Source organism: Engraulis encrasicolus, chromosome 21 (genome assembly GCF_034702125.1).
Source record: "Engraulis encrasicolus isolate BLACKSEA-1 chromosome 21, IST_EnEncr_1.0, whole genome shotgun sequence".
NCBI lineage: Eukaryota > Metazoa > Chordata > Actinopteri > Clupeiformes > Engraulidae > Engraulis > Engraulis encrasicolus.
Genome location: NC_085877.1, coordinates 25,556,947 through 25,572,777, shown reverse-complemented (window position 1 = coordinate 25,572,777; position 15,831 = coordinate 25,556,947). Strand labels below are relative to the sequence as shown.

At 40.7% G+C, this 15,831-nt stretch overlaps 1 protein-coding gene across 1 annotated transcript; it reads left to right on the top strand.

The window, feature by feature from the left end:
• Positions 1 to 3,799: 3,799 nt before the first annotated feature.
• LOC134437030 (stonustoxin subunit beta-like) lies at positions 3,800 to 15,768 on the top strand. Its single transcript, XM_063186462.1, has 3 exons — positions 3,800 to 3,905; positions 13,831 to 14,002; positions 15,248 to 15,768. Exons 1-3 carry the CDS (start codon positions 3,828 to 3,830, stop codon positions 15,766 to 15,768), a joined length of 771 nt encoding a protein of 256 aa, XP_063042532.1. The 5' UTR covers positions 3,800 to 3,827.
• The last annotated feature ends 63 nt before the right edge of the window (positions 15,769 to 15,831 follow it).

Genomic DNA, 15,831 nt, shown 5'->3' with positions numbered 1-15,831 from the left:
AAATGTGTCTGGCTCATGAATCTTGACTGTCTGTGAATCTGTGAAACTGGTTGCAACACCGCGCGTCTTTGCCAGCAAGCACTCTGTTTTGGGAAGGCATAGCCTACAGGTGCAGTAAATGTAGCCCACTACAGGAGATAAATACACTGTCAAAACAAACTAGCGCGGGATGGCAAATGAAATTGTGAAATTGTGCGACCTGAGGCATTCGATGTGGTTGATGTCAAGCATGCTAGAGTAGTTTCAGTGAAGTAGATTCTAATTGACGAGGGCGCGCGAGGTCAGATGGACCATTACGCAATGGAGGAGGGCTGGAGGAATTTTATAAAGTCGTACTAGAAGTGCTCGTACAGATGTAAGTACACCACCAGTGGTGTGTTATTACAAAGTTGAATCCATGTTATATTATACCGTGTTGCAATTACTTTGTAAGAGTAGTCTGCCTACCTGTACTCTCCATGCAACTCTTCAAATCTGCTGCCTGCACACACGGTAGTAGCGATCCCTCCGGGTCAGTTTCGTTCACTTCTCTAATGCTATTAGCCATTCCCGTAATAAGGCTGGTTTAGACAGTGGCAGTCGGTGAAAACGGTCGGGGTTCCAGCTTTTCATTTTACGGTCGCAGCCGGTGTAAGAACCGAGGACCATGTTTAGCCTACCTAGCCACCTGATTGAGTAGCCTGCATCCGGGTCAGAGAGTTGCAGTGAGACACCTCTGAAAACACTGGCCAGTGAAAGACTGTGTGGTCCGATGACCTTCCCTGTGCCTCGGTTTGATTGATGAGACCTTTGTGATGAAGTGTGTAGCGTTTTTGAAGTTGTTTATAGCGGGGAAACATAAGAAAATAATAGGCTTATAATTGGCCCCGCCGTGATGCATTGGCTGCGTTTTTCACCAAAAAGCTTAAAATTAGCTAACTCCATAACGGCGCGGCATTGCCCGGAATGGCTCATCATTAGATACATTATGTGGCATGGGAAAGCGATGGTGAAACTTTCATTTTACGCCGGAACTATCCTTTAAGGATTGAGTTGAATTCATAGTTAGGCCTATTAGGGTGTGAGCCAGAGGCCAAATTTTCACATATTGGTATCACCTGGGGTGGCAAAGTCTATCAATGTTTTTTGTAATCCTCCATGCCTGAGGGACATTATTTGGTATGATAGCCCTCTGGAAGTGGTAGCTTTCTTATATTTTTACTCACTTTTATAATGACACCCAGTGCATTTCGCAATGCATGCCTGTATATGGACGTATGCAAGTGTCTGTGATTTTACTAAAATCTTCGTCAGGTCGACAGCCAATCAGCTTTACTCCCATAGAGATGGCTCACTCATCTCACTCTAAGAACCGGGGACATATTCATGTCCTAATGTGTTCATGGTTTTTTGAACATGGTTTGGCAAGTTTTTTTATTCATTTTTACTATGGTTCAATCCTGATTTGAGTATGGTTTAACAATTAACCATGGTTTTACTCTGAAAACTAACCATGGTTTTACCACGCTAATTGTTATTCATTAAATTACACCTAGCTGACGCTTTTTTCATCCAACGTGCATTTTGGTGACAGTCCTTGGAGCAATGTGGGATTAGGTTAGGTGCCTTGCTCAAGGGCACTTCATCCATGGATGGAGGTGTAGGGTGAGGTAAGGGTGGGATTTGAACCTGCAACTCTGTGATCTTCAATCCAACTCCCTATCCATTACACCACGGCTGCCCACAAGTAGTCATTATTCATGTTTCATGTTTCATGTCAAACCAGAGTTACAAACCATATAAAAACAAAAAACATGAATAACCAATAACCATGATCCGTTAGTTTTCATAGTAAAACGATAGTAAAACCCAACAAATCATGGATAAGCCATAGTACTACAATGGTTGATTCAGAGTACATAGAGTAACCATGACATACCATGGTAGAACCATGGTTACAACAATGAAACCATGGTCTATTTTCTCAAGGGATGTATTAGATACACCAGAAGGAACAGCAAAATTCAATTTGGATATTGCCTGCAAATAATTCTACAAAACAAAATACTCAGCAACTTACAACATCAACACAACACCATCAAAACAAACATGGGCATTTCATTTGGCAAAAAATGTGCTGACTCTCAGAGTACACCGAGGAGTACACAATAGAGGAAAATAACCTTCGGTCAATCAATAATCTGCTTCTCCCATGAGCACGAGCTCAGTAGACGAGGGGAACATCAGGATGGGTGGTGCATGTAGTGTTGTAAACAAACCGATTCTTTTGAGCAGCTCCAAGATGTTAAGGATGGGAACCAAGTCGGAGCAGGGGAGCTGGTCTTTTTTGTTTGTTTTGAACAAGTGAGTAAAACAATTAAAACAAAGCAACAAAAACACACGGGGTGCCTCTGTATCAGAGAGTAGCAGGAAAGGTCTTTAGAAAGAGGAGAACAGTCAGTCGGCGTTTGGATAACACGAGCCAAGATCTGGCTTCTTAAATGCTCTCTTAACACTGAATAAATAAATTGAGACCGTTTTTTTGTAAGCTCTGAAAGGAATGCCCCACTATGCTCCCAACCCCAGGCCCAAAGGCCCAACTGTTGTCTCTATCCTGCCCTACCAAGCAAAACGTAGACTTGAGATCAGAGGTTGCAGGTTCGACTCCCACCCCTCCACTCCCTTTCTCACTTCATGGCTGATGTGCCCTTGAGCCAGGCATCTAAGCACACACTGCTCCAGGGAGTGTAACCAATTCCCTTTAGCCTACTTAAAAAGTACAGTAACTGTGAGTCGTTTCAGTTAAAGTATAAGTGTAAGTATAGGTGTAATATGATATGGTTTAATGTAAAAAGGCAGTAAATGTGCATAGCTCCGGACTGAGTCATAATGAATACTTGGAATTATGGTTGTGATGGACATTCATGAAAAATGTTATATTTGTGAATCGGCAGCTTGAATTTTGGAAAGAAACTGATAAAAATATTACACAGTGCACCTTTAATGACTTTTAGCAGGATATGCAAACAGAAATTCTTTAGAACTTGGTATCTACTTTCTAATGATAGACTAAACACAGTGCTGTGCAGAATATAGAAAGCACTTCCGTGAGTCAATCACGGAAAACAATTTCGTGTCCAGGGCCACAGAATTTTGGCAGAATCTGTGAAACTGACACGGATTTCGGTCCCAAAGATTTGTGTCCATTCCACAGAGTTCTGAGAGATCAGGTTGAACTGGCTGAGAATTACATTGTGTGTGTGTGTGTGTGTGTGTGTGTGTGTGTGTGTGTGTGTGTGTGTGTGTGTGTGTGTGTGTGTGTGTGTGTGTGTGTGTGTGTGTGTGTGTGTGTGTGTATTACACAGTGCACCTTTAAATACTTTTTGCAGGCTATGCAAACATGTTGTTTGTGTGCATGACCAAAAAGCTTTTGCTATTGCTTCATCTGACCTTGAAACATTTTCAAAAGGGTTGTCGTTTGTCCGTGTTCTCTTTAAGAGGTGTCAAAAGTATTCACAAAATAGAAAAATAGATATTTGGGTTTAGAAAGACTTATTTACAAGTAGAAATATCTTTTGATATAGGGCCTATGCATAATGTCAATAAAATGGTAATAACTCATATTCAACAACAATGCAGTTACTGTCTTTTTGCTTTGTAGGGCAGCATGGGCCTCGGGAGGTTGGTCTTACACCCTAGAGTGCGGCTTTTTTACTAAACATGAACTTTGCTGTTTGCTCGCACTTGAAGACCTTGTAAGCGCACTTTCTAAAAAAAAGGCTGGGGAGGTTGGTCCAGCCAGGAGGCGTATATATATTTGGTGGCCTGCGGAGTGACAATGTGATGACATGCACAGCCTCAACATGAAGACATTACTAGTGCTTTGCCTGTGGGTCTGCACTGTCCTGGCAGCTGATCCTGATGGGGTCAGTATTTACTTAGAGTTGTTTGTTTTAGTTGTATTTCCATTTCTTGAACAATGTTCCTTTGACGTTATTGCGCAACTCGCTTTTTTGCTTAGCTGCATACAAATCTTTAGAATCATGGAGTATGTGGCCTAGACACTCCAGAAAAGGGACAACAAACATAGTGTTAACAACTTTTATGATGATACAGCAAAAGAGCCTATTGCCAAATTTGATCTTTACATGAAAGTTTACTAATTATTAAACAAATATTTTCTAGTATGGTCCAAGTACAGTCATTTTTGCAGCTAAAAATGGATATTTTTGGAAATTCAAAATGGCGGACCATGGAGAAGATCCCCCTTTTCATGTATGAAAAGTGCAATTTTTCCAATCATAATGAATACTTAGAATTTGATGCTGGTGGTAAGTATTCATGAAAAAGGTAACATTAGTGAATGGGCAGCATACATTCTGAAAATAAACAACTAAAAATGTGTGTCCCTTTAAAGGGAAACGCCAGGCAGTGTTGCCAGATTGGGCATTGGGCTACTTGGGATGGCCGTCTGCGGGTAAAAACGGGAAAAATTGGCCATTTGGCGTACGTTTTGGGTCCATAGAAATCAATGCAATTGGGCGGTTTTTGAGAACCTTTTGGGTGGGATTTGATCAGACACATCTGGCAACACTGATGCCAGGTTTTTTTTTTTTGCAAATGGGGAATAAATTCAGATGTGAACATTAAAATACAACTCACCTGTAGCACAAATTACACAGTAAAATGTACAGTGTTAAGTGAAGTCAAGTCGATTTTATTATCAATTTATTTACATGCACTGGTCATACAAAGTATTGAAATTATGTTTCTTGCTTTCTCATGCAGACATAGCCTACATATTTTAGGTATAGACATAGTATAACATAGACAGCACACATACAGTACCCATACGATACACTGTACACATACAGATATTTAAAGTGCAAGACTAAGAAGACAAATAGAGAACATATTAAATATATATTTGTTGTGCATTTTCAATAATGTCCTGTGACAATTCTGACATTATGAGATGCTAATAAACAATCAAGTAAGTCATTTGTAATGTGCATATATTTAACCTACATTGTCCTAGTATGACATTCCAATTTAGTGGTAATAGTATTGGCACATAGAAATAAATAACAGTTTAAATCAGAGCTAGACTGCTAATTCAACACTACTCTTATATTGTACCGTATCGATTTAGAGTTGAATGCAACTCTGAGTGTTGAATTAACACTTAGAGACTTGAATTTAAGCGTATTTGTGAGCATATATGGCTTCACAGTGTGAATTCAACACTCGAAGAGTTAGAATTGAACACTAAAATTGAGTGGGCAGCCCAGTCTCAGGCTGTTTCGTAGTAGGCTAAGTGGGATCATATGTACTCAGAATACGTGGGTTCTCAATTTTTGTTTCCCCCTAGCTGCGTGACCTTGGCTGCTCACAACTCAACCTCTGATTGTTGGAAATCGGCGTTGTGGATTAGCTCACGTGATTGGCTGCCAGTGTCTTGCCCCTCCTCACAACACTGTGTTTATAAACAAACAAAAAAAACATGTTGAATTAACACCACATCATGTACTGTGTAGGTTGTGCAATATCCACAAAAACGCCAGACAAGGAGTTTTCACTAGATGCCCCGGGCACTGCTTAACAGGTGCTAAATCAGCCAAAGTTATAAAAAATGTGCTTTAGCAAACAGATGAGACTTTAAAAACACACTATGCCTCTTGGTTTCTCTGTTCTAGTGTTTCTCAACGGGGGCGGTACAGTCCCCCAGGGGGCATTAGAGAGTTCTAGGGGGGGGGCCTTCAGAAAGATACAGCTGAGAGGGGGCGGTGCTTAGTTGCCATTGGGGGGCAGTAGTCCATTTAATTTTTTAATACCAAGGGGGCATTGTCAGGCTTATGATGAGGTCAATTGGGGCGTTGGGAGGCTTGTGATGAGGCCAGGGGGGCGTTTCTTTAAAGAATATTGAGAACCACTGCTATATTCAAAAAGTTAGGAAGTTAGGAGTCTACAGTGTTTTCATTTGGAAATTTTGTGTTAACGATTGAGTTGAATTCATAGGTAGGCCTATTAGGGTGTGAGCCAGAGGCCAAATTTTCACATATTGGTATCACTTGGGGTGGCAAAGTCTATCAATGTTTTTTGTAATCCTCCATGCCTGAGGGACATTATTTGGTATGATAGCCCTCTGGAAGTGGTAGCTTTCTTATATTTTTACTCACTTTTATAATGACACCCAGTGCATTTCGCAATGCAGGCCTGTATATGGATGTAGACGTATGCAAGTGTCTGTGATGATGGTATATGTTTTTATTGATGTTACATCACATGTAAACACCTTAGGGATTTTAAAAATATACAGGTTTGATGGATAATGTACTTTCCTATGAATTATATAAGTCAAAATGTATCCGTCGTACACTTTTTCAGCAATACAATGCAAGGTTAGATTGATGCAGAAGCCTGTAGGAGGGTGGGTCAAATCCCAATGATTGCTATATCATATCTGTAGGGTGTGGACATTCGGAAAATATATGGGTTTGCTAGTTTAATATAAATAATACACTTATTTAGGCCCAAGACCTATAACTGTCCAATGTATTTCAATGGAAATCGATGCATTTCAATGTGATGCAAAGCACATTACATAACTAAGGTATAGTGGAATGTAGGAAGTTGTGAGATGCCTCAATGCACATTATATCACATCTACAGTACAGTGTATAGACCTCAGAAAATATATGGATTGGATAGCATACTACAAATAACCCACTTATTTTAGACCCACAACTCATGGCCGTCCATTAAAAATCAATGCATTTAAAAGTATGAAATCCTTAGGACTTTACAGAGCTTATTTAGGGATAGAGGAAGTTGGGAGATGTTTCAATGCACATTATGAACCTTTGGAAAATATATGGATTAGATTGCTAAATGCACATTTAGGTACTTAAGATACTGACCACTTAAATGCATTGCAAATGCAAGTTCTGCAATTACTATGTAGAACTAAGGTAGAGGAATGTAAGAAGTTGGGAGATATCACAGCACAAATGTCACATCCAGTGGATCTTTAGAAAGCCATGAGTGTTGTGCGATGGATTGTAACGTTTTGCAAAGTGTGTGATACAAATTGCAAACTGATATGCAAATTGATGCTGAAAAAATTTGCTAAAAGCATCAGCTACATCAGTGGTTCTCAACCTTTTTTGAACAAACGCACCCTGGACCTCATCCTAAGCCCCCCAAAGCCCCCATGACATCATCATAAGATGCCCCCCTTTAGTATTATTACTTTACTTTCCTTTATTACTCACTTACTTACTAGTATTAATAAATTAAATGGACTAATGCCCCCCAATGGCAACTAAGCACCGCCCCCTCTCAACTGTATCCTTCTCAACGCCCCCCTAGGGCTCCCCAACACCCCCTGGGGGGCTGTACCGCCCCCGTTGAGAAGTTATAGCCTATAATAGTTAGGGAAAGATATGGATATTTTGGGAAATCTGTGAACTAATTTCTTACCAATAGATTTTTTTACCATGTGTTCTTACAGGTGTCTGGACACACCTCACAATTTATCTACGGCCAAATCCAATGGGAATTTCCGTGACACCCCGTCAAAGTTGGGGTGCACAGAAGGCCTATGTAAAAATTGGAACACGGCAGATGGGGGGTGAAAGGATGCATAATGGGTCATAACTTCTGATGTAAACTATATACAGAGACAAATGAACACATTTTTCCATACATTACTGACCCAGTGAATTCAATTGAGGGGTATTTTTGGACATTTGACCACATTTGAACCCCGTTTCTGATCAAAAATCGCAAAAAATGGCCCTAAATGTGTAGAAATATTCTTTTTTTTTAATCATATTTCCAAGTTGTGTCCGTTATCACCACTTGCTCTTCATTTCTCACTTACAGTATGACATTATACTGTATATAGTCTAGGTTTGATTATTCTATTGGTATTAAGCTGAAATAATAACCCAAAGTTTACAATTTTTAACCCTTTAATTTCCTAGACTGGAACCCGGAACAAGGTTGCAGAAGGGGCCATAACTTCTGAAGTAAACTGCATACAGAGACAAATTAACACATTTGTCCATACAACAGTGACCCAGTGAATACAATTGAGTGGTTTTGGACATTTGACCACATTTAAACTGCACTTTTGGTCAAAAAACTGCAAAAATGGCTTTAAAAGTGTAGAAATTCAGTCATATTTTCAAGTTTTATTGCTTCCGTTTTCACCACTTGCTCTTTATTTCTCATTTGCAGTATGACGATATACAGTATAAGGTATGGATTTGATTATTTAATTGGTATTAAGCTGAAATACTACCCCAAAAGTTTACATTTTTAACCCTTTGATGCCCTAGACTGGAACCTGGAAAATGATAAAAACTGTCAGAATGAGGAATAAGTGTGGAAGTAAAAAGGCATGCAGTAACAAATAAGTATATTTTTCCATACAATACTGACCCAAGAAATGTGGAGTGGTTGGTTTTGACATTTGACCACATTTAAACTGAATTCCAGGACAAAACAGCCTAAAATGTGTTGAAAATCATCCCTCTTTTCATTCGTTCAAATTAAGAATTTCATCAGTGTAAGTCCACTTTATAGGCCTACTCTATTTTGGCTTTTCAGGTTTGATGCAAAAGATTCACTTAAGTGAGATTCTGTTTCAGATTAATACCCAATAATACAACAAACAAATTGATTCGGTACATGATAAATTAAGAGGTGGTGAAAAAAAGCACACAATAACATTGGACACAATCAAAGGGTGGTGATGTTTTTGGACACATTTTAGGTCATTTATTGCTTATTTTGTCCAGAAATGCTGTGCAAGTGTTGCCAAAAGTGAAAAACAACCAACATGTCGTTTCTTGGGTCAACATTGTATGGAAAATCTGTGTTCATCTGTGCCAAGGGCCCAAAAATGGGGTTAGTGCCGAGCAAATTCTCACTACGTAGGCCTATATGTTTTCGAAACCTGTGTGTCTCTGGAGTATAGTTGTCTGATAGCAAGTTAGACATCATAGCTGTTGGATTTATCGTTAGTACATCCTCTCAAGAACCTGTCCCTGAGAAGGATTTTCTGAAAATTTACTTTTTGTCTACCCACTAACAACAGGCCACAGTACCTAACAGCAATCTGCTGTGACAGGGCTCATCATGTGACCAGTAGGCACCAATACTCTTGAATTGCGTGACGTTTTCCATGTGCGTTACGCCCTTTTGTGGGGGAAAACAGCCAATGCAAGTCAATTGGTGGTGTTGGGGTTTCATAAACGAAAGATAAGGACCTGTAGTTGTTCACACGCAACATGCCAAAAACATGTTGTGTTGCCGGCTGTTCAAATAATATAGTCAAACAGCCGTGGAGAAGCATGGACTGTGTTCAAATAGGCTAGCCGATGGAAAAGTTGCAGTTCTGTGTAGTCTCTTCAGCTCATGAAGCTGCTTGAAGTGTGGCTGCTAGCCGGTTTCTAGCCAGACTGCTGGCTTTGCTACTTGTTTAGCCACCATGTCGTCAGTAATCTGTCCTGATTGGCGTCATCTAGTTGACGTGAATTGAGTGTCCAGTCCACATGTTTGTGACGAAGTTCACTCACTGCTTCATGAAGCAGCTTTTTATGTCTTGGGAAGTCACATTAGATATTTCTGTCCATCTTTTTTTGCCAAGCATTCAACCCCACCTTTCTAAGACCATGCAGATCTCATTGTGATCATGCAAATATCTGCGGAATTGCAAACACGACTATTAACTGCTGGGGGTGGGGTTGTGGTTTGAACTGGTAAACTGGATCACAGACTACCATCCCAGTTTGTCAGACTGGGAGACCTAACATCAGAGTGTGTGGCCGCTGACTGCTTGGCTGCCCAGGACAAAGCCATCAGAAAGGGCCCCCAACTTAATGCATTCAAAGTAATGGAGACCGAATTCTGGGCCTCATCTCTCCCTGGGCCCAGGACAATTGACCCCTTTGTCCCCTCCTGTCAGCTTCCCTGCTGGTGCACCACAGGAAACCGCATTCCCCAGTAGCATTTACCCTATTCTGTACACCACCGAATTCATCTATAGCTCAGAGCACTTTGTTGGTGGGTGCCAGGCTAACCAGATACAGCTGAGCAACACTAAATCCAAGGGAGATGGATTTGGTTTGAGTATTTCAGAAACACATACATTAAAGCATCTCTGAATGCACAGTATGTCGAACCTTGTGCTGATGGGCTACATTTGCAGAAAACCACACCAGATGCCTCTACACTCAGCTAAGAACAGGAAAATGAGGCTATAACTCACACAGGCTCACTAACATTGGTCAATATAAGATGGGGCACTTAGCTACTGCTTTTTATCCAACACACATATTGGTGACAGTCCTTGGAGCAATGTGGGTTTAGGTGCCTTGCTCAAGGACGCTTCAGTCATGAAGGTGTAGGGAGAGGTAAGGGTGGGATTTGAACCTGCAACTTCAATCCAACTCCCTAACCAGGCCCGTTGCGTTACGGTAAGAAATGTAGGCAGTTGCCTAGGGCCCCCGAGTAGGTGGGGCCCCCGAGGACAACAGGTTATGTACCCAACAGCAATGACGATTTTAAATAGCTTCATAATAAGGCACCGTCATCTGTATGAAGGGCTCTGCTGCGAGGGAAGCAACAGCGCCTCCCTAGTACCCCCTTGCTCGAGGGGGCCCCCTTCCAATAGGTTTGGATCAGCGACAACGTGAAAATGTCAATTGCCGAACGGCGAGCGCATCGACAATTTAGTCAAAGTACCCCCATCTGGAGGGGGCCCCCCTTCCAATTGATTCAAACGTCAAATCCAGCGCAAATACAAACTGAACATTAAGCGACATAATCTCTCTCACTGGATGTTGCGCAGACGCCAGTTTACATTAAATTTTTGGCTCAAGACAGTTGCTTTTATAATAAAAGTTAATCTTGAAGACGACACATTAGGTTATAATAATTAATAATAATTGTATTTGTATAGCACTGTGTCATACAAGGCATGTAACTCAAAGTGCTTAACAAGTGGGAAAAAACATAATTGTTAGAGATGGATTTAAAAGGAGAGCTATAGAGGAGAGGCAGAAATAGCAGGAGGGCTGAGGAAGAGTAGAGAGAGAGAGAGAGAGATAGATAGAGATTGTAGAGTCATAGGGTCAACGTAGGTTAGGACCAGGATTCTTAGATGCGTAAGGTCTATAGTGGCTGGCCCTAGCACAAGTCATAGATAGTCAACTCTCTGTAGTAGTTAGGCTACTCTCTGTACTGCCAAACCACCAGACTGTCCCAGGCCAGTTGACATCGCACAGACAGCGAGATGTATCATTTACAGTGTATTGTGTTTTCAAAAACGTATGTGAAGCATGAATCCACGTGCTGTAACAAGCACTGGGCAAACGTCGATTATTCAATAACGCGCCTTTTTTCGACATGGAACTGTTTTGGATGTGGATAAACGTAAGAAGAAACGAATGGACAATGTAATGCCTATCGGATAACACGAGTCACAAGTGCGCTGAGTCGGATAGCTAAATTGTAGCACAATAGTCCCTTTCTTGCTATTACTACATGTGGATTACACGTTGGAATTTGGGACCATGATTGTGGAAACGCGTGGGTTACAGTTAGAGGTTGGGATACATTCTGCGGTCAAGACACCTAACCATTACACCACGGATGTGAAAAAGTTACTGAGCATGGTTTGTGACTATGGTTAAACCGTTGGGAAAAACATGAAAACCATGAATAACCATGATCCATGGTTAGTCAGGAACCACAGTTTTTATGGTTACCCAAAAGACATGCATGAGCCATTGTAATACTATGGTTGTTTCAGAGTACTTAGAGAAACCATGGTTATCAAAGACCTGGAACTCCTATGCACAGCCAGGTTCCAGGTGCTGGTGAAGTGCAGTCATCAGTAATCCATAGTAAAGACGAAGGATCACCGCACACTGGTGGACTTAGTTTTGCTGCTTTTATTTAGGCCTAGGTGAACAACTCGTTCCGCATTGCGCTTCGTCAAGTTCGAAACGTGTTGTTCATCTAGGCCTAAATAAAAACAGCAAAACTAAGTCCACCAGTGTACGGTGATCCTTCTTCTTTACTATAGAAACCATGGTTACTTTATTATAGTAAAACTATGGTCGATTTTTGTAAGGGCTTTAGCACCACTTGAACTATTCTGGAATACCACAGCCTACCTGAGTATCGTGCAAGGCAGTTAAAGCAGTTCTGTAAGACAAAGGGGGTCCAAAATAGCACTAGCAAGGTGTACCTAATTCAGTGGTCGTAGAGTGTATACCTCCAAAGATAACTAGTTTTTTTTTTTTTTTTTTAACTCCAACAAAAGCTATTATTAGCAGTGATGCAATTATGTATGATTTAATAAGGCATGGATTGGCATATTACAACATTTTATTTTGACACATAAATAAAAATTACAAACTGAATGGTGTAACAATCAGGTTAAATGTTTATCTTAAGTAATATGTAGTATATTCAAACCACTGTAGAAAGCTGGAATAACAGCCAGAAGTGGTCTAAGCGAAACTTTGGCGCTTTTCTTATTTTTCTCAAATCACCTATTTACCAAAGAGGGTGATCCAACTAGCTATTGTACCAATATACAGATATATACTTCAGAGATACATAGCTCTCAGAAAAAAAAATATAGAGGAAATTTACCAAGCCCCCACCCCCACCCCAACTGCTACCAGTGACCAGCACCCGCCCACCCAATTGCACCTCCACCACACTGACGTCTATGACAGTTTGATTATTTAAAATTTGATCTAAAGTAAAAAAAAAAAAAAACCACTCCGTTTCATTTCTTGGGTCAGTATTGTATGGGAAAATATGCTCATTTGTGTTTTTATATGTGGTTTACCTCCAAACTTATCCCACATTCTGACAAATATTTATTATTTTCCGGGTTCCAGTCTAGGGCATCAAAGGGTTAAAAATGTAAACTTAGGGGTAGTATTTCAGCTTAATACCAATTAAATAATCAAATCCATACCTTATACCGTATATTGTCATACTTTTTGACATACAAGTTTTTTGACCAAAAGCGCAGTTTAAATGTGGTCAAATGTCCAAAACAACCACTCAACTGTATTCACTGGGTCACTGTTGTATGGACAAATGTGTTAATTTGTCTCTGTATGTAGCTTACTTCAGAAGTTATGGCCCCTTCTGCAACCTTGTTCCGGGTTCCAGTCTAGGACATTAAAGGGTTAAAAATTGTAAACTTTGGGTTATTATTTCAGCTTAATACCAATAGAATAATCAAACCTAGACTATATACAGTATAATGACATACTGTAAATGAGAAATGAAGAGCAAGTGGTGATAATGGACACAACTTGGAAATATGATTAAAAAAAAGAATATTTCTACACATTTAGGGCCATTTTTTGCGATTTTTGATCAGAAACGGGGTTCAAATGTGGTCAAATGTCCAAAAATACCCCTCAATTGAATTCACTGGGTCAGTAATGTATGGGAAAATGTGTTCATTTGTCTCTGTATGTAGTTTACTTCAGAAGTTATGACCCATTATGCATCCTTTCCCCCAATCTGCCGTGTTCCACTTTTTACATAGGCCTTCTGTGCATCCCAACTTTGACGGGGTGTCACGGAAATTCCCATTGGATTTGGCCGTGGATAAATTGTGAGGTGTGTCCAGACACCTGTAAGAACACATGGTAAAAAAATCTATTGGTAAGAAATTAGTTCACAGATTTCTCAAAATATCCTTATCTTTCCCTAACTATAAGTGTAATTTAACCCAGTGTCTGGACTCAGGTTTGACAAATCTGCATTCTGGTATTCTCCCGTTTCTTCCGTTCCAATATGAAGGGCTCAGTCTGTCCCAGTGCCTGCGAGCCGACGACCACCATCCTCGATCAAGAACTTAATGTCAAACCCACCCTGGCCGACCTCAAGAGAAGTGTGGAACAGTTGAATCGTTATGCCAAAATTGTCTCCAGCTACATGGACAGCTTGTCCAACGAACTGCAAGAGTGCATGTGTGAGTAATAGAAGAGTATTTGTTATATCTTCCATTCACAAGCCTATAATATCACACCTTCTTCTGTTGTCGGGGCAAAAGTCGGGTACAAGGGATCTTTTCTCTTTATTTTCAAAAATTTGTGTCATAAGCAGTTACTACATGGAGTAAAGTAAGAAAATGTGAATGACCCAAACCTCTGTAGAAGTAACTGCTAACTATAAAACATTTCCACCCTTTCCTAGTGTTCATGTTGCCCAGGCAATGGTGGGTACGTAATACAGTAACAATCTGTAAGCTCCATTGAACTCCCTAAGCAGACTACTACTTACATTTTTTTTATAGATATCTGTCCTCTGCTCTATACAGCAATCATTGATATAGGCTATTAAATATCTTTTACACCTGGTCCTTTATGTTGTGGTGCGCAGGTTTAGAGACAACTGTGGAGTTGAGGAGGCTCCATTACTTAACAACAATTAAAAAAAAAAGTTGGTGGGAAAATAAATGAAATTATAAAGGATAGATTTCAGAGGAAAGTTTCAGAGGTTTTTTTTTTTAATTTAAAACAGGGCTGTAGACCGTAAACATGCCCTCTGCCTTGAGTCCTGCCTAGACAGATCGCCTTGTTGTCAGTGGATGTTTTTTCTTGTTTGTATTTCTTCATCATGCTCAGAAAACGTGCTGCAAGGAATCAGATTTGCAAAGACAACATCATTGAGGTTACGCACAAACTTTGCAAAGTTTTGTGCGCACACTTTGAAAAGTACTGGTCAATTACCTGACCTTAGTGTATCATTCTTATATATGAATTTGTCCTGATGTCCTACACATGTTTTGTTGCAGATGGATTGTGTGGATATTTAATTAGCTATACCCATTTGTCAAAGTTAGATCATATGTGCAGCATCTACCTATATATCTCTGCTAAAGCTTTGTGAAGGAACATTCTGTTAATGTGATTATTCAGCAGTCAAAGTGTTTTATCCTGCAGATACAGATACAACATCGTGAATGAAATTGTGTGACCCATGTGCTGATGTGTCTGTCAAATGTATGGCGTTATCAGAGCCTAGTACCTAAGTGTTGTGTGTTTCTCTCTCTCTCTCTCTCTGTGTGTGTGTGTGTGTGTGTGTGTGTGTGTGTGTGTGTGTGTGTGTGTGTGTGTGTGTGTGTGTGTGTGCGTGCGTGCGTGTGTGCCTGTCTGTCTGTCTGTCTGTCTGTCTGTCTGTCTGTCTGTCTGTCTGTCTGTCTGTCTGTCTGCAGTTTCACTGACAGTGGACCCAAACACGGCATTTGATAAACTACTACTGTCAGAGAAGAACAAGAAGGTTGCACATGTGGACGCTCCCCATGGATATCCACGACATCCGGAGAGATTCACATCATTCGGGCAGGTGATGACCAAGGAAGCCCTGCCTGCCGACTTTTATTTTGAGTGTGAGTGGAGTGGGCCTGCCGCCGGCTTAGCAATTACATATGAAAGCATCAGCAGGGGGGGATTCAGTAGCAGACTTGGTTATAACGACAAGTCCTGGTCATTAGAATGCAACGATGGTGGCTCATGCAGTGTGTGGCACAACCATGTAGAAACTAAACTTGCTGTCAACATGTCTGGCTCTAGAAGACTAGGAGCAGCTGTGGACCGTAGTGCCGGCACCGTGTCTTTCTACAACGCTTGTCCTGGAGATCGCAAACTCCTGCACACGTTCAAAACCACATTCAAAGATGAGCGTCTATTTGCAGGCTTTGTGCTTTTTGAAGGCACCACGGTGCTCTTGCTATAGTTGCAGTACTAGTAATGTTCAGTGTTAGTACAGAAATCGAGCGTTCTAGCGTTAGTTCTGGTC